Source organism: Opisthorchis viverrini (genome assembly GCF_000715545.1).
Source record: "Opisthorchis viverrini unplaced genomic scaffold opera_v5_3, whole genome shotgun sequence".
Lineage (NCBI taxonomy): Eukaryota > Metazoa > Platyhelminthes > Trematoda > Opisthorchiida > Opisthorchiidae > Opisthorchis > Opisthorchis viverrini.
Window position 1 is genome coordinate 4,946,687 of NW_008751659.1, and position 23,563 is coordinate 4,970,249.

Sequence of the window (23,563 nt, forward strand, 5' to 3'; positions counted from 1 at the left end):
AACCAGAGGTTGGTGCGCGTCTCTGTGGTTATGATTGCTATGAACAACACTTCCACAGCCGAGTCAACACTCTACTGTGCCTCCTAGTAGGCACGGAGAAGTAACATTACATGAAAATCATTACAGAGGAGCAAACCTCGAGAGAAGACTGGACAACAAGATAATTACAGCCTATAAAAAATCTACACATTCCGGCTGGACAATGACCACCTGGACACTTTCTTTTTGAGCAAATCACATTTACGAAGTTCGTTTTGCTGTTTCGTTCGTTTCGTTCGATTGTTCGCTTCAAAGAGAAGTATTTATGGGCCTGGAAAAATCGACTAATCAAACAAGCTGCCAGTGCCAGGAAGTTAAAGAGAGCACACTAAGCACAGACCTTTGCATTTACAATATGGTGCCTCGATAAATAACACAGCTTGCAAGGACTTATTTTCTCTGCTCAGTGCTATCAGTCGCAGGGCCTATTAGCAGCCCAATGCTCTTAGCTTCAAAACCTTTACGACTATAGTAAAACGTGTCCCCCCAAATGCTGCATTTTGTCGCATATGTGCTCAAACAGAAATCCATACTAATCCACTTTCATATTTCTGCAGCTCACCAAATTTCATTATCCAATCATAATCCTGTCAGAAAAGTATGGTGAAATAATTTCCAAGCATCGTTGTGACCCGGGGATGCCTAGACGGTGCTCAAAAGTTTGAACTTGTATTCTGAACTTAATTGCCCGATCCTTTAATCAATCAGACACGTCATAGCTGTCAAAAATTCAATTCTAATGTGCGAATACTGGGCGACGTCAGTCGCATGGGGCCTTGACAGACTATGAAAACCAAATTTCCGGACATCGAATAAGTTTAAACAAACTTTAGTGAAAGTGGGAGTCGTTAGGTAGATTTAGGGCTTGTGGTGTGTACTATCGAACGAGACAAACCCTATTAAAGTATTCCTTTATTTTGAGCGGAACTCTCTGAGGAAGATTGTGCGCACTTCTGAGAAAAAGCACAGCCGGCGAGCAGTTTTCGCTCAATGGAGTAGAACTTTCGAAGTCCTCTACTAATCCCTGATGAAGTAAACAAACAGGAAGTTGAATTTGGAAGCCAGCCTAAACTTTTTCGAACCATCTAGGCATCCTGTCGTCCCAACGAAGCTGGGAAAGTCTCCCCTCAGTGGACAATGTAATTTGGTAAGCTGGAGAAAAAGAAAGTACATCAGGGTGGTCTTTGGTTTGGGGACACACAGGGCATACACAACAAAACGCATCGTTTAGGCTAAAAAGTTTCCTTAATCTCACAAGGATTTGTAGCCAAAGGCATTGTGAGGCTTAGGGGCAATGACAGCCAGATAGTTGTATGAAAAATTGAATTGCCCGCAATGCCATCCCACGAACAATTCCCCCCAAAGTTGTCATAGCTTTTAGCAATAACGCATAAACTATACAGGCATTGTACTTGGCCCATTTCGATCTTTTTGTTATCCTAGTTTATTTTAATTCATCAAAAGTTCGTTTTGGTTGTCCAATCAACGCAGTGCGCAGCTCCTCGTGCCCTAAGACCATCCGCCCCGCCGAAAATGGACGTTGGAATACCCGTGGAAGTAGAGGGATCATATGGAGAATTCTATCCGGTACTTCATACTTCGCGATATAATACAATTTCTAGGGAATCATAGGTGGACTTACTTCCTTAAGCGAGTTCCAGGTTCACTTACTGGATCTGTCGAACAACAACCATGTGTCTGAAGTTACCTTACCCCCATCAGCAATGCGGCTTCCGCCTGAGCTGGCCAGCTTCCCGTACGATCCCGTACAGGGTCAAGAGGTCGATGTGCTCATTCCATGTGCCGTTCCAACAGAATCGACTGATGGAGATGACTCGGCCTTAGTTTCTAGGCTTTCAGCCTGGTGGCCCGGGCGTGTAAAGAAAGTGGGCGGAGGTTTTGTGATAGTGGAGTTGTTGTCGACGTTTACAACAGACCCGGTACCCGCAAAACACTCTACTACGAAGGTGGAGGTTTTAAACGGTCGGATAAGCATTCCTCTCCCATTATCCATCGAGAAAACAGACATTGTTGAAAAGCACCAGCTTCGGCCGCGTAGTCATCAATCTAATTTCACTGCCTCCAGTTTCCATATGCATGCTATAGACATCCCAGATTCTCTGGTCAACTAGTAGGTTGTTGTTCGTGTACTAACCCATTCCTAAGCTGCAGAGAACCAGCAAACTATCAGCATTTCGCGCGCCGGTGTGGCTTACCGGTTTTGGTATGCATGGCTCCGGAAGCTCTCCAGCCCGAGACGCCTGTGAAAGATCAAGATGATGAAACCTACGAACTAAAGGCTCGTTTGCTCGTCATTTCACCGGATGTTTCCACAGTGAAAAGGGCTGCCGTGATAGATAATACGTTCATCGATATGCTGCGCCAGAAGGTTTTGATTTTGCAACAAACGGAAGAGTTGTCACGTAAGCTGGAAGCTTCGCGAGTCAGCCAGGTAAACATTTTTTTAATGTTCGTTAATCTTTCAGATTGCCGCTCCATTCATCGAGGAGGTCTACGTTCCCGAACATCTTATACCTTATGCTATCGGGTTTCAGGGATCAAATATACGACGAGCCAGCAATATCGAGGGTGTGTTTTCCATCAAGCTAAACAGATCCACTTGGACATTTCAGATATCTGGGAAGGTGAGTTTTCACTCGGTCTTCGCATGCACCGCATTTCCTACCCTTTTTGGCACGTTTTGCTTCACCGTGGGTTTCCACTTAGTCTGCTGTCTCCCGTACTGCCAGGCAACAGACTAGGAGGCGTCAGACTTTGGTAGGTGTGAATGCGAGTCATATCAAGCAGTGGAGGCGGTAATGCATTGCCTGTGCTGTATCTATTATCACTTAATCTATTTTACGATGGTCTCTGCAGGAGTGGACTGCAGTGTGGGGATCGTTGCTGCGAAGAAGACGGTCGTGAGATTGTTTCTGTCCTTACGCGCAATTGCGATCTATACCGAAGCATGTCAGCAATGAAATCGGGGTAAAAGCATCACTTGGACCTGACGTGTACTAGAGCTAGATGCTTGGATCTCCAGGAGGCAGCTGATATTCTGATACTTTGGCCTGTAACATCAATAAGCATTCCAGCAACGGATATACACTCAAATGAGTTGGTCATTGAGCGTGACCATTGGGTTGCAAACTTTTCGTCAACCGAGATGACAAGTGGTTTATTGTGTAGTGCGGAACTATGCATAATCGCCTTATTTATTATAATCGCTGACTACTTGGTGGTCAGTACATTCACTGCGAGTACGACTTTGAAAATGGGCACTATTATCGACTCCAGTTATCTGGAACGGTACCTTTCTCCCAGATATACCCAAATGAGCTAGATAGGCACAGGCTGACGGATTCAAAGCCACCCTTGAATGGAGCAAGTGGAAAGTCGTCAGTGCCAGAAGCACGATGACGCTTGAGTAGGGACATACACTCGGAAACTTCTGGAACTGAAAGGATTTCCATGTTCACAATCTACCTTTCTATTGAAGGGTGGATTGGAGGTACTAGGTGGTCAGCTGATTTGTTTTTCGAAATGTTGTGCCCAGTAGTCCGAACTTTCTTTGCTGGATATCAGTCATTCTGGTACCTGATATTTTCGCTGACAAGGGGCTTCCGAGGACCAATCGACCGGATTAAATGGAACAGCCTACGGCCATTTGCAACCTTTTCTGCTTTTCCCATTCGGCCTTTCGGGTCCACCGAACTTCTCTTGCACGGACACTCAGTTTTACCTGATGTTGGATAGTGCATCTTGTTGAGTGGTTGCGGCCAGTTGGAATCTATCGCCGGGCTTCCAAGAAAGCTACTGTCCCAATATTCCCATGGTGTTGGCTTGGTTGGATCGGAAGTTCCAGCTACTCAGGAGTAGCTCCAGAAGTATGTACTCAGTGACCGGTGATGTTCGGCATCGGACCGTCCGGTAGGCGTTCGAGGGGCAGGTTCTGAAAGTTTCGTTTGGTTGTTAGACCCACTAGCTTCTCGATGGCTAAGCGAGGTGTGCACGTTTTGCACAGACCTGAAAAAACGCAGTGAAATGCAGCAGCCCACAAAGGCATGGTCTGAGTCCACGCTGATATTCCAGAAGGAGCGGCGGGCAGGTAATCGACCCTCGCCACCAGTAAGTGACTCCTATGTGGTCTATTTGGATTCAGGACTGTCGTTGATGCGCATCACATTGTTAAGCGACTTTCGCCTTTTTGAAATCCCGACTGCAAAGGAATGGCATGTGACCGGCACGAATTTAAAGTGAAGTTTGAAACGCATTTAAAGGTGCTCAGGGATATTTACTGTAGTCGGACACAGAAACTGCAGCTGGGCGGGTTGCATGCCGAACAAAACGGTCAGTCGTATTGCTGGTACCATGCGAGAGAGTATTCGAACTGGGATCGGGTAGCGTGGGAGAGGGGATACGTGAAAGTGTAAGAAGAGAGGAATCATCAACATGCCTTGCTGCATGCAGCAAGTCGACTCGGCTAGTGACCACGTGGCGGCCAATGGGGTTTGAGAATATTGTTAGTTGTAAGTGTCATGGTGGGCTGGGATACTGTTCTCTGGTGTTGCTGTCAGCGATGGTGTTGATGAGCTTCAATATCTTTCTGTCACTTCGGCCGTGATGAAGGGGGTTGTTTGAATAATTTGCTGTGGTTTGTCCTTGGCGATGGTCAGTGTCAAGAAGGTCGCCTATCGAGGACGCTGGTATGAGTGGACAGGGTCTAGTCACCGTCGTCGGTATTTTTGTGCCAGCTGGTTGATTTTTCCTCGGAAATTGGGAAAAATGACTTTCATGGAAATCTCTTACGAGTAATCCGGCTATTCAAATTCATCCGGGCGGGTTTGCCAACTGAACCCGGAGCTGTTGACTGGGAGTTGAGGTCCGTCGTGCAGATAATGAGAATCGACTTCAGTTATGCATTGTGCATCATCCATTCTCAACCAGTATGTCTCCATCGTAAGTGCGAAAATCCTTTTACCTAGAGGCCGTTGTGGCCGTTGGTTGTTGGTGATAAGCTTCTCTAAGTCGCCTTTCCTTCTGTGAGATACAACTTGCGCGATCGGTTATGAGCTTTCTTCAAGTATGATACAGGAGCAGTTAACTTTACGCCTCCAAAATCTTTATTGCTCAACATTATCGGATTTGGTTGGCTGGAATTCTATCGAGAATATGCAAACAATGAAGTTGAGGTTCATATAATGAACGAGTTGACAATAACCAGGCCATCCGACTTAATCAACTTTACACTAGGCATCAATACGACCAAAAGCTCATAGTTCCGACGACAAACTGCTACGACGTAGTTGCCAGATTGGGGTTCCTCTACGGTCCCGCGGGCTACACTGCGTAGAACTTCTTTCCACATGACCTAATTACGCCGGAAGGGTTAAAGGGGAGCAGTCAGACAAAGAACAGTTAGCCTCCTGACCACGAGCAATTGTAGTGCCAGGGCCATGGAGTTGAAGTTGTACTGTCTTCTGCGATGTGATGTGGTGTCTCTTATTCATATTTATGGAAGCAGTGATGCTACCTTCCCCAAGGTACGACGTGCTCAACATTATCGGATTTGGTTGGCTGGAATTCTATCGAGAATATGCAAACAATGAAGTTGAGGTTCATATAATGAACGAGTTGACAATAACCAGGCCATCCGACTTAATCAACTTTACACTAGGCATCAATACGACCAAAAGCTCATAGTTCCGACGACAAACTGCTACGACGTAGTTGCCAGATTGGGGTTCCTCTACGGTCCCGCGGGCTACACTGCGTAGAACTTCTTTCCACATGACCTAATTACGCCGGAAGGGTTAAAGGGGAGCAGTCAGACAAAGAACAGTTAGCCTCCTGACCACGAGCAATTGTAGTGCCAGGGCCATGGAGTTGAAGTTGTACTGTCTTCTGCGATGTGATGTGGTGTCTCTTATTCATATTTATGGAAGCAGTGATGCTACCTTCCCCAGAGGTACGACGGTTTGAAAAAGCCAACGTTAAAATCCGCACAGCGAATTAACCCCGTACGGTCGAAATACTACTAAAATGAACCAAGGGTCTGACGAGTCTACAAATGTCTTCCGTGCACTGTAACATCCCGCGCCCTATGGCTAGACAGGTCTTCCACAAACAAGGGGTTGAGAATATTGAATCATTGGTTCTGGCTGGATCCCTACTACATTGGGGGTCACTTTTCATTCAAGACGGGGCATCTCTAGCAAAACCCTCTTCCTCGGCTTGGCAAATGGAAGTAGAGTCCGTTCTTGCAGCTCTTCGTTTTCAGGCCTTCATTCTCATGTTTTCTCACCTTTTAACTGGTTATTTATGTTCAACCCATCTGCCAGTCCTCTAACCATTGTTCCGTGTGTAGACTGCCACTTAGCAAAGCAAACCGAAATACCTCCCCTGATCTACACTGACGTTTTCGATGTAATTTACTTTCAAACTAGATGACAGGTATCTCTTGCTTAAATTTTACCCAACTTTTCCGTCGATTTGTGTTATCTCCGAAACCCCATGCAAGACTCCACTTCGATCGTACACCTCAAACCGATTGGGACGAGCCCAGATATTCCATATTTCACTTCTGGAATTTGGTTACCCTGATGCAACTGCTCGTTGTATCTTTGGTATGGAAATTCTCCTCAGTCATAGGACTGGAAGTGCTTTAGTCGACCTGGTTTCAGTGGCATTGTTTGCACCGCACGGTTTCCCGGTGCAGTTGAGATCACAGGATCGTCGTGGCAAGATGACTTTTTCATTGTGTGGTAGTTTGTGCATCTTATTGACCCGCTGAATTGTACTGGGAGACTTTACTTCGAAACCTTCAGAGTTCCTTGTACTAGGTTGGTCAGTGGATAGACGTCTGACTAACATGGTATCGTAGTCCTCCAAGTTAATGATTGCAGTAGGCATGGTGACTTGTTCCCTAACAACTTGCGTTGCTGTAGCAGTATGTCGACAGACCTTTAAAGGCCCTGTCTAGATCTAGGCGCTGTGACAATATTCCAGTCCTCGTACAACCATGATGTTGGGCCACTGAGCACAGGCATCTACTTGGTTGGATACCAGTTGACAGTCATCTGTTTGCGGTTCGTTTGGTAGCGTCCGTAAAAATCTCCCCAAAGGATTATCTTTGAGTCTGTAAAAGACAACATCTCTGATTCCCTAGGTGTTTTTTGGTCGTGTTAATCGACAGCACAGCATCAGTGTTCCAACGGTGGTGCTTTACTGTCCCACCAAATATCACGTCGTTGCGGTCGCTTGTGACATGAAAGCGTAGGTAGGTAGGCTAGTGCTGCTGAGCCTCAATTAGGCGGTCTATTTGGAGTAGACACGAGACGTACGGGCGATGGAGAGCGTATACTATATCTGCGTAGTGACCACAAACTATTCGTTTGCATTATGAATTTTCGGAACCGCGGAAGTTGTCTGGCGACGTGGTGCCTCCAATCAACCCCACATTAACATGGCCAACACTTAATGGTGATAAAGATCCATCACTGTCTGCTGGTCTCTGAACTACCTGTGTATTCTCTAACCTTGCAACTGTCCTTTACTTCCCTCCCTCGTGCTTTTAAGGTTTGCGCAGAACATGCACAACTCGCCTAGCCACTGAGACGCTCGTAATAATAATAATAATCGTTCAGCTGTAACCCCCTTTCGGTGCCTCGCTGTCATACCACCCGAGGGAAGTACGGGGGCTAGGATGCTTCTAGGTTGCTCAAGCCTAGACAAGGGAGTTCGAGAAGTGGAGGTCGGGTTCGAACCACGGACCTCCCAGTCAGTAAGTTCGCGCTCTCATCACTGAGCTATCTCGCTCCCGTGGGAAGCTCGTAGACCCAGGGGTTTCACAGAACGGACTCTCCAACGCTTGTCTGCTGGTACGATGTCGGATGTTAACGACCGCTGGGGACGTAAATCCAAAGCTGCTTGTTACCGGTATTCGTACCCGCGGTACAACAACCCCCTTCCAAGTACTGGATCTTTCAATTTCTTCCATTGGTCCTCCGAACAATCTTCGTCGTTGGAGTGACTGAGTCTTCAGCAACTTTTCAGCCAGAGCTACTAAAACCCATTGAAGCTCATCGACCCTGGATCTACCACTCAACCTTGCTTCCTTTAGACTTAGTCATCTAAGCTGGGTATTTATATCAGCAACCAAGGTGACGATACCCGCTCTTATCACTTACTTGCGGCTGCCATTGTGTGTTGCGCTTTGTATATCAGTCAACATCCGAGCTGAGGCTTCAGCTTAATTGCTTACAGCTATCCAAGTGTCATCGTTTTATCTGCCTCCGGATTCGTAGTTATCTTATAAAATCACTCTTGGGTTTGTCAGCCCTGATTCTCTTCGTTTCCTGAAAGCTTATATGCAGCGTAGGATTTGCCCACAATCTATCGCATTTGGTCTGTACCACTCATTTTTTCCCGTCAGTCCAAAGAAGCAGTTTTGCAAGCCAGGGCTTTACTAGACTACACCACGGAAGTGATTCCAGTTCCTCGCACGTATGTTGGTCCCATTGTTGGTTCCGGACAACGGCACATACAACACATTGTCGATTGTGTGGGGCTTAGTGGACTGAAAATATGCGATATGCCGGAAGAGAAAATGGAGAATTTTGTTGCTTTCCACTTGACTGGGACCAGCCAAGCGATACGGGACGCGCGAATGTTTTTGGAATTTCATGTGGCGAGTCTGCAAGACCTAGATCGGTTGAGGGGGGTGAAAAATCCCCCGACTCTTCCTGCTAAAAAGGACGCAGAACCAGAAAATCATTTTCCTGCGGAAGAGGCCGAGGGGTAAGTTTCTCTTTCAGCTGTCTTCTTAAATCTAAATAGTTGATTTCATGCGGGTCGTTATTTACAATTTTTTCAAGTCCGTCTCTTCGTATGGTCCCGTACTTTTGTGCAATTTCGCCACCATCGAGTTTCATGCTTCACAGATCATTTCACTGTGTATCCCTCCTTGGAGAAAACATTTGGGAGATACAACAATGCTTGTGTGAGTCTTCAATTTAATACGAATATCAATGAGTAGTGTCTACGCTTCATGCACTAAGTGGAATTCCAGCCGTATCTGGGCCAATTTTGTGGCATGCAATAGAATATTTTACTTCATCTTGGAGAGAGCTTGCCAGATGTCTAATACTTTTGCATATGTTCCAAGGAGACCAATGATAAGAGAAGGCCATTCAGCTGTAGCACCCTTTCGGTGCCTAACTTATCAGAAGATAAGGTTCGGGTTGTTATTCACCTGGAGTCATTTCACGTCTTCATATTACTTTATTATTATTATTATTATTATTATTATTATTATTATTATATTGTTTGTATAACCGACTCACACTTACTGTAGCTATCATTTGGGATTTCCATGAAATAGAAATAACTGGTCATTTGGATTTAGATTCGTTGAAATGTAAACGGTATTTAACAATCTCGTCGTTTGGTTTGTGTCTCCTGTGTGCGAGGTGTGAAGTGCGACTGCAAGCCTGACTACCCAGTGTTTCGGTGAATCAGTCGGAGTGGTAGTTTGTTTGAGTAGCTGCCTTTCTCCCGGTATTCTAACTAAGAACGATATTGCCATCCAAATGAGGATGGTCAGAGAAGTATTTGTCAATCTAGGCATCTCCGCCATAGGCTTCATAATTTATTTATCGGAAGTCGAGTTTACAGTATTACGGTAAGCTGCGTACTGCCGTATGTATCAGAAACCTGGTCACTTCAAACTGAAGACGTTGAAAACCTCAGTGTTTAGTCATTGGTGTGTTCAGAAAATTGACCAGGCCCGGTGAAAACATTGAGCCAGTAGTGCTGAAGTACGCTGATTGTCCTTCAGGGTAGTTGACACACAATAGGTAGGTCGCTGATATTCTGCAGGCCCCACCATAAGCCTCGTATGTTTGTGTGGAGCCCTCTGCAGAATCGTGTCCAGGGAAAAAACGATCAGGTCATTAATTGGTGACAAAATTCGGCTGCGTTGGCTGTTGCTGACCCTTCAGCCATGGACCTGGAAATGAGACAAACCAGTCACTAAAGGCGCTTCCGCACATGAATTAGGGTGTCATTTTCAATGTTTTCCTTGGATTCAACGTCCAATGCCTCCCAGTCTGTCAGTAATCACAAGCTTAATCGTGAGTGGCTTCGTGATGCGAACGCGGTAATCTAGATCCATTTTTCCCTGCAGGTTAAGGGAACTGCACTTTGAAATCCTCGAAGTATGGTGACCCTCAAGAGGCAAACGGTCTTTGCCTAGTTCATTACGCAAATAACCACATTTCCCCATAGTAATAGCATTTTCGCTGCTCCATCTTATAGCTGTAGCTATCATTTGGGATTTCCATGAAATAGAAATAACTGGTCATTTGGATTTAGATTCGTTGAAATGTAAACGGTATTTAACAATCTCGTCGTTTGGTTTGTGTCTCCTGTGTGCGAGGTGTGAAGTGCGACTGCAAGCCTGACTACCCAGTGTTTCGGTGAATCAGTCGGAGTGGTAGTTTGTTTGAGTAGCTGCCTTTCTCCCGGTATTCTAACTAACAACGATATTGCCATCCAAATGAGGATGGTCAGAGAAGTATTTGTCAATCTAGGCATCTCCGCCATAGGCTTCATAATTTATTTATCGGAAGTCGAGTTTACAGTATTACGGTAAGCTGCGTACTGCCGTATGTATCAGAAACCTGGTCACTTCAAACTGAAGACGTTGAAAACCTCAGTGTTTAGTCATTGGTGTGTTCAGAAAATTGACCAGGCCCGGTGAAAACATTGAGCCAGTAGTGCTGAAGTACGCTGATTGTCCTTCAGGGTAGTTGACACACAATAGGTAGGTCGCTGATATTCTGCAGGCCCCACCATAAGCCTCGTATGTTTGTGTGGAGCCCTCTGCAGAATCGTGTCCAGGGAAAAAACGATCAGGTCATTAATTGGTGACAAAATTCGGCTGCGTTGGCTGTTGCTGACCCTTCAGCCATGGACCTGGAAATGAGACAAACCAGTCACTAAAGGCGCTTCCGCACATGAATTAGGGTGTCATTTTCAATGTTTTCCTTGGATTCAACGTCCAATGCCTCCCAGTCTGTCAGTAATCACAAGCTTAATCGTGAGTGGCTTCGTGATGCGAACGCGGTAATCTAGATCCATTTTTCCCTGCAGGTTAAGGGAACTGCACTTTGAAATCCTCGAAGTATGGTGACCCTCAAGAGGCAAACGGTCTTTGCCTAGTTCATTACGCAAATAACCACATTTCCCCATAGTAATAGCATTTTCGCTGCTCCATCTTATAGGTCTGGTGATGTCACATCGGCTACTGGAGTACGACAAAAAGGTGGCCGCTCTTCCCAACGTAGTCGACGTAGACCTCCGCCATCGTCAAATCAAGGTACTCTGAGCAACGGGGACTCCACCATCCCGCAAACGGAGACCTACGAAGATGTGCGTACAAACGAACCAGCGTCCACCGAAAACCTGGAAGAATCCGGGCGCCAGACCTCGAAGCCTCGTCAACGTCGTCCACAACACGTGCAAGCTAAGAATAACAGTGCACTTTCGAAGCATGGTTAGTCCCCAGAATTCGTCCATCTGAATTCGTGGCCTGTTTGTTTGTGTCTCCATGTTGTTACCGGTGGCAGTACGCACACGTTAGACTGGACCAAGTTACTAGCTAATCTTCTGTGGACACCTGTTTCCCCTTAGAAAGCATACTCACAGGGACTACCAAAATGACTTCCTGATGATCATGAATATGTCTGAAATGTTCACAATATACTCTTGACGGAGTGCACTGGCCATTGGATTACTGGGGACTCGTCGATAGAGTACGACTAGCCTCGCTGTTCATCTAATATGGGCAATTCCCGTCAACTTTATGTTCTACTTGAACCTCGTACGCAGTTTGCGAGAGCACTTTTACAAGCTAATTTTATTTTGACGGAAAACTCACGTGAATCTCAGATGAATCTCCCCTTCCAACTTGACTCTGACTGGATGTGCTGCACAAAGACCCCCTAATATGCTGATTGTACCCGAGCTCTAGAAGCCTTATGTTTGACCGACTGGGGGCGAGACGGCCGAAGTGGTTAGAGCGCGAAAGTAGTGGTTGGAAGGTCCGTGGTTCAAACCCGACTTCTGACTCTCGACTTTCCCTGTCTAGGCTTGGGCAACCTGGCAGTATCCCAGCCCTCGTGCAACCTTCGGGTGGCATGACAGTTAGGCACCGAAAGGGTGCTACAACTGAACGATTTTTTTTATTTTTGTCCGACTGCCTAAGGTCTTCTAGGTGCCAAAATCGAGACACGAGAGAAGGAGAGTGGTTTTGTTCACAGTATGTGCGTCCACAACCCTAGTACGAAAAAAAGTACATAAAATCTATAAAGTAGGTAGTTGCGAGCAGATAACCAATTTTGCAGAGAGCCGGGATATTATGGTCCCATTCTTGTAGCAAACTGCCGGTGTAAAGCACATGTGACGAGGTTTGTTGATCTTTCCGAACCGTTGATGATGGGAAACAATTTTGTCACCTTACACAGTGTCAGCTAGCTTGCCATCCGGATACTCTGCCCACATGACCTACCGGTGAGGGTAAAAGAAAACTTCTGGGATCTCAGTAATGTTTTCGCAAAACGAGCTTGGAAACGATAGCTGGTGGAAAATAACTCTTAAATTTATGATGTTTTGGAATGAATATTTCATTTAACCCATTGATTCACCGAAGTCTTTATTACACAGTGGTTGGAGAAGCCCTTCTTGCAAGCTCATAACTAGCGAGTGACGGAAGTTCCGCTAAAGCAAGTGACAACGTGGGTATACCGTGGTGTGTTGGTAGTGAGATTAGCGGGGTTGGTAATATGATTAAATTTTTGTGACAGTCGGGTCCTTGCGAAGACTGAGGGTATCACTTCTGGTGGCCTAACCTCCACGGTGGAGGAAATAGGGCGATAAAAGCAACCAATCAAACTCGAGAACGGCAGACCACAACGCAATGCGAATCAAGGCCAGAGAGAACAAGCTACTAAAATCAGAAACCGTTGGGATAACCAATCAACACAAAGGAACACAGACCACAACGCAACAAAGATCACAAACGGACCAATAGACTCACTAAACTCGTTACACCTCAGGTAGCCAATCACGTCAGAAGATAACAGATAGCCTTTGACTGCTATATAACCACACGCAGCCAAGGAAAAAGTACCCACCCAACTGCGCACTGACGATGTGCCGTCGTGTGGTGACGAAACGTTTGCAAGCCGATTGCCAAGCTCGGCAAACAGATCAACAGCTATCTGATCAACAACCAGTAATACCAAATAGCTGCTTATTTTTAAGGTCACGTGAAAGGTACTTATGGTAATAGCGGGATGGAATCTCAGTGATGTATTCTGCATGATTGAATTACTCAGCGTTGATGAGTTAGCCAAAGTAAGTCACTTTGGTGCAGGTGGGCTCATTGTTGGCGGAGTCCAGGCTTTTTAGAGCAGTTGCCAGACTTCAAGTCATACCACCAGTAATAGGGATTGATTCAATTCTGGCTTGCCTCTCTGTGCCGCAGTCTTGAGTTTACCCAGGTCGCTTCTACATATTCAGAAAAGTATAAACATCACTTTTGATTGGCCTGACCAACCTCATTTTCCATAACTAGTTTGTCTTACTAAGCAGTTCACAAAAATTCAAAGATCATGTGTTATAATTTCGGTCGAATTTGGGGTTTAACCTGGCCCTTTGTTAGCGACGGCTCGACCGCGAATAGCCATTATGGGTCTCAAAATTTAAGCTAGAGTTGATTGATGTCCGCCTCGGAAACATCAGTATATGTGCCGAGGAAGGATTAGTTACGGCCTCAGTCTGTCTAGGGATTCTATGGATATTGCGAACTCAGTTTACAGACTAATCAGTTGACCTGATGACTGAGCATCATTACCTTCATGCATAATCATTTGCAAAGCCACTTGCACAAGCGTATTGGGATACTACTTGGCCGATCTGTCTGCCCGAGCTTATTCGACCGTACATAGGACGATGTGAACATATCACAAAGGCCATTGACCGACGAATCAGTTGAGTGAACTGCTCTTGTCAGGTTAAGTCGACGTCCATCAAAGCATATACCTTGACCCTCCTTTCTATAGTCCCTAAATGAGTGTGGCAGCCTTTGTGACACAAGTGCGCCAATTTTCTCTGTTCATTGCCTAGTCAAAAACATGGATTCATTTGTGACTATGCCTCTTAGAACGTGTAGTTTGAAGTACGGCGTTGAGGCATCGGTGTTGAACACCTCATGCTGTCGATGATGATGATGACGATGTAGTTTGACTCTGGCAAAGTATTACGCTACTGCTGTAAACAGTAAGATTGACATTCCTGTGTTGCCATCATCGTCGTTGTCAGCTGTAGGAACCTTGTACTTGTCGTACAGTGGTTGTCACTTGACAGCCACAATCGATGTGGCGACGCCATTGTGATAGGTATTTTTGACTTGGTGTGCAACTGATGGTGTTTTCACAGCTCAATAAACTGACTACTCTGGCCAGGTGAGTCAAGAAAAAAATTGCATTTCCACTCTGTCATTGCCGCTACGGTAGCTCAAAGTCAACACTTCATATAAATGCGCAACTTCTTGATCCATCTATCTGCCGGATCTCAATTCATCATACACAGGACAATGTCGCGTGGCATGTGACCATACCTTGGCATCCTATCGAAGATGTCTAATGGAAGGAAAGCGATTGAATTAGTTTGTTTTTTCCTTCGGTTGTCTTGAGACTACAGGCTTGCCTGGGCCTAAGGTGCTTTGGGCTGTACCAAGCAAAATGGCGTCCAGGTCGTGTCTGCATGGTAGACCAACTGTCATACAACTCCGTTCGTGACTGAAAAACATGGTACTGATGGAGGTATCCGTATCACCAATTGGAATATGACAGTCCAAAAAGTGGGAGCGGTGAAGCATTTCGCTGCTGTTTTTCACGTGCATCTGTGGCGAATACTGAGGGGTCGTTGAAGACCCGAACTCTTCCAGAAAGGCAACATAGCAACTTTTTCATCTTTTTATCGAAAAGGTATGTAGACGTTAAAAATGTCCATGTGCGACTGAATTTTTCATAAGCGATTGCAAAATGCAAAGACAATGACTCATTCATATATCCACTCCCTAGATAAAACTCTAGGAAACATTTTGACACCCTTTAGGGCTGCTTCCTTGAGTGCTCCGTCAGATTACGACAGTGAATAGACGTAGATTGCTCTGAGATGAACCGAATAGTCAAACCTCGATTCTCGTAGACGGATTCAAATGAAATCCGATTATCGCTGTATTGCATACAAAGGAAATGATGTACGATCTCAGAACAGTCGCAACCATCAAACCTATCGATGGGGGGTGTGAGCGCCAGGTACCATAATCACACCATCTTCACAGTTTTCTTTCACATCTCCCGACCAATAGCTGTCACCTTAACGTGGTGGTCGACCTTGAGTGTTGGATGATGCCGCCAGCATACGGTGCTCCCAAAGACCCATGTCCGCTACCGTCCTCTACGGAACGGGACGGCCTTCTCGCACTCGCCGTTATACCACGAGACTTTCAAGCATTTTGATGTCAACACGAAGTTGATCTCTTTTTCACGAGTTTCTTGTACTCTGGAAATACTGACAGTGATAGGTAACGAAAGGTGGGTTTTCATGTAGGCTGGATGAAGGTTAGAGTCTAGCGACTCATGAAGTGTCGGTCAGTATCTGTTCATTTCACTTCATAACATGCTTATCACGTCGGAGGCTGGCTTAAAGCTAGGGGAATCATTTCTGGATAGCATAGAGTAACACATTTAGCCTATATATTTTCATCATTTTCCACTCGTTCTCATTTCTCTTATCTCAGGTGGTGAGGATCACTCCACTCGCCCAACTTCTGATCAACCTAAAATTAACCATGTTGGATCTGATAACAGAGGAGAACGTCTCGTGAACGGTACTGCTCCCCGGGGGTCCTTCAGCAGACAAAATCATCGCGGCGATTTTCACCAGCCAGGTACTCCTGTTGCTGCTCCAGTTCCTGCAGTGATTTGAAAACAACATTTCCTTCCTAGTGTCGTTAGTTTTGGTGCGCGCTGCTCTTTACTGGTCTTTTGCTTCGCTCCACTTTCATCGCATTTATTATCCCATTCATGGCTTCCTCATTGAATGCCCGATTTCCTGTTCAGACCAATTGACTTAAAGGTGTAAACGTAATTGTCACTGCTATCGCTGCTGCACACAGATCCTGCTCACTGATGTTCACACCCTCACCCTAGTACTTTCGTCCTTGTTTGCTTCCCATTCCCTTGTTTGCTGGGTTGCTATTAGTTTACCTCAGGATTTGTCTATCCGTCACAGATGTTTAGTTGTCAGAAAATCAGTCGCTGGTGCCACTTATGTGCCGGTCTTTCCATTTTCCGATTGGCCAAATCGACTTGTTTCTACATGGCCATCTCTGTACAAATCGAGTGAGTTATTACGACCCACCACCGTTTCACATGGTGCACGCAAACACGCTCCTTCCCTCTCCTGTTTTTTTCTTGGTCCGGTTGTAACACGCTTCACCTAGGTGGACAGGAAAGTGATTTTGGATTCACCTCGTGTTGTTCCATCTCATTCGTCGTTGGTGTTTGCACTGCCATTTCCTGCGGGGGTTACGTCTTCAGACTCTTACGTTAAGTTGCCAAACAGACTCAGGCGGGAGGATCACCATGACGCTACCTTAACGACCTTTCGCACAGTTAATGGCGACCTGTATGAGGTCTGTGTCCGCTCCGCAGGCGTCTACACAATAGCCGAACACGCAATATCCACCTGCCGCGGGAAGTGTCGCACACTCACTGGCGCAAGTGATCATTTCGGCCAATATGTCATGGAGACGCTTTCGCATGGTCTGTCTATTGTGTTCCACACCCATGCTCAGTAAGTTTTACCAGTACGTAAACAAGAGCAGCCGTAGTTCCCTGGGTCTGGGCGATGTTAACTGTGATACAGGTGGTGGGCTCACGGAGCCGAAATATTGCGACGTTCTTGTTTCGCGTGCCCACTGGTGAATCACAGGAGTACTAGTACTATGTAGTTCACACGATTAATGAGCCTGAGGAAGCCGCTCCTTAAGGCGGCTGGATAGCCAACGGCACGTAGGAAAGGGATCGATACTTTCGTGTGTAAAGTTACTGCAGTTAAGAACAATAAACGCATCATTCGGAGATCTTACTTCACTCGAATCTGAGTGAAATCTTGGGACAGCGTTGCAAAACTTTTCGGGAGCGCGTGACCTCCAATTCACATATACTTTTCAGTTAACTGTTAGCCATTTGGATTTGCCAGGATTTTTTAATCTTACTTCGATTTCGCGCTTTCTAGAAAGGGTTGAAGGTTAAAAATCGGTCATTGTAGGTATTCCTTACCGTATTTATGAGTGTAATGCCCCGGTTTCCTTCGGCCAGGGACCTATCTGCTAAATGAGCTATCTTTTGATTAGGACTTTCCAGTAGGGGTCGGAAATTTTGGTACTAGCAGTCTTACTAGGTCGATCACTTTCAAGGATCGAGAAAGCCCAACATCATTTGGACTGACAGTTGATTGCTGTCCGGCTATGGTGAACAAGTATTTTTAAAAGTCCCTCTGGTTTGAATTCCTGTTACTGCTCAGTGAGCTCGACAGTTGAGCTTTCCGTACCATGGATGATCTTGCTGCTTGCGCGTAACACGGTATATCACGAGCTGCACTATGGAGTTCGAGTCCAGTTATGGTTTGTTCAGTTGTTTGAGTCAACATCGCAAAACACTTGCAAGTACTGTGTGGTTAGTCCTCCGACTGACAACTTCAGGTCTTCAGACAATCATACTGATGTGAGAAGAGATCTTACTGTTTCTTAAAGAGTGGTGGATTGAGGATGTTTTTTCAGTCAAAAACATCACGGAACACTGATCAAAGCAGCAAACTATTATTTATATGAAGGTCACGGTCATCATCGGAAATCCATGAAGCCTCAGGACTTCCCACTTGTTAGAAACGCCTTCGTGGGTCGCTTACGTCTTAGTCCGCGCTTTCTTGAATCGCAGTGCTAGAGATGGGCTGCACCATGTGCATGCTGAATGTCCCCGGTGGCACAATTTAGCTGGTAGGTTCCATCTTTCTACCAAAGTCTATCGCGGAATGGTTCCATCCAATCATACGCCGATGCAAATCGCTGACCCCATCGGATCGATTATCAAGTAGATTATTTTTAAGGTAAACAACAAATGTGATGGTATTAACGTAAAAAAACGCCAGGATATCAGCGCAACAATGATTTCATACAGTTTTCATCGCCAATTGTGCATTTCATCGGCTAGCGTGACGTGGTGAAATCTTATCCTCTGTCGGATTGCGTCCGTGGCAGCTGACCAGTATGTCATCAGTCATCACATTATCGTAGATACCGTTCTGAACAAGTTCAAAAGAAGGCGGGACATTGAATGAGAAGCAATAGGGCCGTGAGAAAAGCTGCAGGCTACCTGCTTCGATTAACGAGATTCCGCGAACAAATAGGGCATTTAGGCCCTAGTAACACCCTAAGTTTACTACCCATCGGACAAGAGTTGTATTTCAAACCGGATGGAACGGCGGAACACTGGCATATAATCAGGCATAACAGATGTCTTATCAAATCAAATATTTCGCCTAACAACCGTTCGACTGTCACATAAGTCTGGTTTTGGTCGATGTACGTCAGCAGATATTCAGCCAGGTCTCAAGTTCCCTACTATCAGCACTACTGTATTTGTAGTCAGTCATTCAGAGCTAAAATACAGAAGCTGAGCAGGCGAAAGAATGCCCAGTGTATTCGTCAACCTCTGATCAATTGTGTCTTATGGTAATGTTCACTACGGCGTTACTGTGATGAAGATTTTCACATCCGTCTCTTTCGAACAGTTCTTCCGTACCGGCAGTAGTATTCTAGTTGGAAGCCGTGAACTCCGGTGTTGCTGTTAGTACAGCTCGCTAGCGGTGCATATCCTTGGCCGTTCTGTGATTTGAGCCTCGGAAACCCGACACTCCAGACGAGCGTGCTTTTCTACTGCTACTCCACCAGGTAGCGCTGTGGGCGAATGTGCTCTGTCTTGAGCGATGTGACTGCTTTTCCCACCGTCTCGAACGACGATTCGGTGTCGACCGGTCGACCTCCAGCAATAAAAGGTGCAAAACGTGTTCACGATGTGGCAGTGCGAGTAGCCATACGTGTAACTTATTCGGTCCAGTTAATGACATTACTATAGCCGGTAAACTTACATGTTCTCGGAAGCGATAAGCTACCAAGTGCAGCCAGTGACTGAAGCCACCTGTCTTGGCAATATAAACAGCATAAGTCATATGATCTGCTTGGCTTATGTTGTTCAGGAATCTTGCATTGGGAACTCTAACGACTTATTATGCGTCAGACAGGCGTAACTAAATCCGATACCTCGAGCGGGGGCCGTCCCAATGAGCTGACTGATGTTCTAGTGGAGGGGTACCCTTGAGCATCCGAAAATTCAGTGGGCACTTCGAGAAGACTAGGCAGAAGTGGTCGCTTTCGTAACATGGTCTCTCTAGGGAGACACTGGTATCGCAGCATCCTCTGTTGTGTCATAATATTCAACCCTTTAGGGTGGGGGTATGATTACCACTGATAATTTGTTACATCGTTGCTGCACAGTCGTGATAGATATTGTTACGAAGGCCGTGAGAACAGCGCAGTATCTATGCGCAGTTAGAGGAGCGAAAGGCCAGGTCGGTATACGAGGTTTACAGCCAGCAAAGTTGTATTATCATCCAACGGGTGTTTTGCATTAAAAGGTAGCACTTCAGTAGAGATCCGGTTAATTGAATGGTGGGCACATTGATGCACGAATCCGGTCATCTTATACAACATTGGTGGAAGCCTCATCATTGTAGCATAGGTAAAACATCCATAATAAACCCACAACTCTCTATCGGTTTACTGTTCCGGTGCAACGTAGAATAGCAGGTAGAAGTATATTTGTTCACTAACACCATCGCATGGTCTATCGTCATTCTCCGAAAACGTCAACCATTTCTGTCAAAGCTCAGGAAGCAGTAGCCAAAGAGCTTATAGGGCGAACAATGCTACCGAGCAAGTCCAAACCAAATGGAAATTAAAGCAATCCAGATCATGCGATACTCCTTCTCCTTAGGAAACAGAAAACAGCCTCTTGGCATTCATTTAGTTTAACTTTGTGAACTTTCCGCCTTCGAGTTACTCAGTTCGTCCATGATTGTTTCTAGTCCCCCAAGATCATACTCAATCAGGTACTATACGTTTCGCTGGGGCTCATCGGGATCCGTGTCGGACAACCCGGCAGTGAAATGAACCGTACGAACCGAAGTTTTGTCGTATTTAGTTATCACCCGTCCGACCTGCTTGCCACGGAACAACAGAAAAAGACAGTCCTCAAGCATGCAGATGCTGAAGTTCGTAAATTTTCTGTCTGGGGACTTTCTTGATTGCCGTCAAAATTGTTACGCAAATATTTGGGTGATCTTCCACGGTAGTTTTTTTTACTTTTAGTCCATATTTTACCAAGTTGTGTCAGTGAAAAGCGTGATTCTTTTCATCATCCCTAATTATAATTTTACCCCAACCCCGATGCCGGAAAATTTAGGTTTGTCCACTTGAATCCTTTTCGTTGTAATTAGTAGAGGGTGTTCCCTCATTTGTACTCATAGAATAAATGGGGCTAATGGAAAACAACTTTTATACATTTTCAGCAATCAAACCTGACTTAGAGGATCTCTTTGCTTTCTGCTCGGATGCGACTTTCAATAGTCTACGCTTTACTTTGTCCTAAGGTTTTTACGTTCAACCTGGGGGATCCCTAGAATAATCTAGCATTATCTAGAAACTACATAACAACTTGTCCACCAACTTTCGCCCGAGTGAGTGTGCCGTTTGTTGTGGCATTTTTGGTTAAAATCTTTCGTTTAATCTGACAAACTGGTCAGCGCTCCCTTCTTCAATTAGCTCATTTTCGTCACAGCCATAATGAGCGACAGTCCTGGCCTTGAAATGCGACCGATATTGTGGACATTGTCCATATCTCATTTAGCTTGAATTAGGCATTCGACTGAGCCAATAAATGAAACCTTATACTGTTCGACATACATGTGGCCTCTGAGTATCTACTTGAAATCAACATGAGCTATATACTCCGTAGAAGCCGTATCGAATAATGCACTGACCTTAACTTCTGACTTTCGAAATTTGAACGTCAGAAGATGAGTAAAAGCAGAAAAAATAGGAAGCCAGGGGTCTTGATGGTGGCTCGTACATTCTGGCAGGTGCCTACCTTCATTCTCTACTGACAACTGCTGAATGAACTACTTCACAGGTGACCAATCGGGAAGCGCGCAACTGTATGCTGTATGTCTTTTTTGTTTTGTTTTAACCATATACCATCCAAATCGGTCGTTCTTGTGCAATTCGACCTTGCGGTTCCGTTGTCACTATTCACTCAGGTTGCCTCTGAACACTGAAGAATGTATTCGAAGCTAGAAAACGATTGGTTGAGCTAAACACCAAGGGAATGAAGGCTGAGAAAACGACTGTCTAGTCTAGAGTTTGAAGGACACTGATTCAGACCATCATAAAGAAAGACCTCGAGATCTTTTAACGTTTGAAAGATAGAACTCGTGGTTAGGTAAGCGCATCAAACACAGCAGTTGGGTCGCGAACAGAAGGTCGCCTTAAATTTACAAGAATTTAGCAACCTTGTTTGATCAGGCGGAAATCAGTGCTCTCTCGCAATGAATACTCTATACGTAGGGGAACACAACTCCAGCAGAATTACGCTCGATATGGACGGGATCAGTATACCTCCTGGATAACTTTGAGCTCTCATTTAACAATGCAGCTTGAGGATAGCCACTTTCAACGAAACAGAATAGAGGTTCACCTTCGGGAGTGCTAGCAACATTGGTGGACTGTCGAAACACGAGTAATTACAATTTAATTTCTGTGTAGAGTGCACCTTGAACCTTTGTATAGTCAATTGCACAATTCTTCACAGCATTTTTGCAGCTGTTGAACACAGCCGGCAAAAAGATCGCCGAACCTAGATGTATTCATCCACCCAGTTCCCTAGAACTTTTTTTGCATATATTCAGGGTTTTGAACCTAGATGTATTCATCCACCCAGTTCCCTAGAACTTTTTTTGCATATATTGCAGGGTTTTGTCGATAGGTTAAAGTCCTCATCTGCCCGTGCTTACTTTGGTTTACTCGCCAACAGAAATGCCTATCGCATAACCCTAGGTAGAACGAGCCATTTTTCAGCCGAAGAGAGTGTAGCTGCGACATGAAAGCACGACATTCATCAGTCGAAAATATTAGTCCTGTGTGACATTCTGTTGTCTGCAGGAGCACGTCAGTTTTAAAGTGCGCCAACCGAAACACCATTTCCAATTTGCATATTTGTGCAGTTCGACCTATTGTTTTTTTTCGCCACAAACGCTTACTCTGCCAAGTTCAATATCACGAAGAAAAAGTCTGTGTTTATTTGGCATTCTGCCGCTTGACACATGAACAGTCCGCTTTGCTACAGCTGCGTGAGTAAACTAGAAATACAATCCGAATACACTAATGTTATGGATTTTTTGAAATTCTGACTGATAGATGGTGGCTTTCCTGTCTTTTTACAGGCTGAGTAGTTTTGCCGCTTTCGTTTCTTCTATATCAATGATGTAAACTACTCGTTAATTCTTCGTTTCCAGGTTTGCTAAATCACGAAAGGTGCTCACCTTAACCTAAGTACACTTCGTTGGAGGTTATGGGCAAGTCAATAATGTGCTGTGTTTGTGTGAGCTAGGGCACTTGTGCCGTCCAGCAACCCCAGCATTCACACCGGTGGTGTGAATCGAGCACGTTTGACAAACAAAAAGAAAACAAAATACACTCAATTGCAAACAAATTTGGTTTTGAGTGAGAATCACCTGGAAGTAGGACTGGTAGGTCTTATATATACCAGGGACCCATCGAATGTGCAGTAAACTGAACTGAATGTAGCATATCAGTTTTGGCGTTATTCAACTTAAGACAAATTTGCCAGTAAAAATCGAAATGGCGTGGTAGTCCAGTGCACAACATATGTGGTTTGCAAGTGCACGGTTGAGTGTGCCGATTATTAGTGAATCAGTGAAGCTCTACTAAGCTCAAACTTATTTCAAGCCAAAGTGAAACTTCAGAAGCGACATGAACGATGACTTCGGAATTCACTTCGACACAAACAAGGATAGCCGTTCGCTAACCAAAAAATACGTCTTTTCCAAACCAAAAGGAACCAAAAAAAATCAATAGCTAGATGAATGTTCTTGATTCCGGGGAGTGGTAAAATGAACAAACCCTTCAGCTGCGACACAAATACTGAACGTGGCTGGGATGCATCCCAAAGGAATCGCCAGGTGTATGCTACTGCGAGGCTGCCCAAAACCTGACGGGAGCAATCGAAAAGCCAAGGTTAAGTCCAAACGACGG

The 23,563-nt window shown here is 45.3% G+C and overlaps 1 protein-coding gene across 1 annotated transcript; it reads left to right on the top strand.

Moving 5' to 3' along the window:
- Positions 1-1,763: 1,763 nt before the first annotated feature.
- Positions 1,764-16,095, top strand: T265_12526 (hypothetical protein; the record flags this gene model as incomplete). The annotated part of the gene is made up of 6 exons (XM_009164162.1): positions 1,764-2,171; positions 2,206-2,491; positions 2,526-2,684; positions 8,474-8,838; positions 11,325-11,596; positions 15,911-16,095. Coding segments are annotated over 5 exons (1,203 nt in total), but the record flags the coding sequence as incomplete, so codon positions are not given.
- Positions 16,096-23,563: the final 7,468 nt, after the last annotated feature.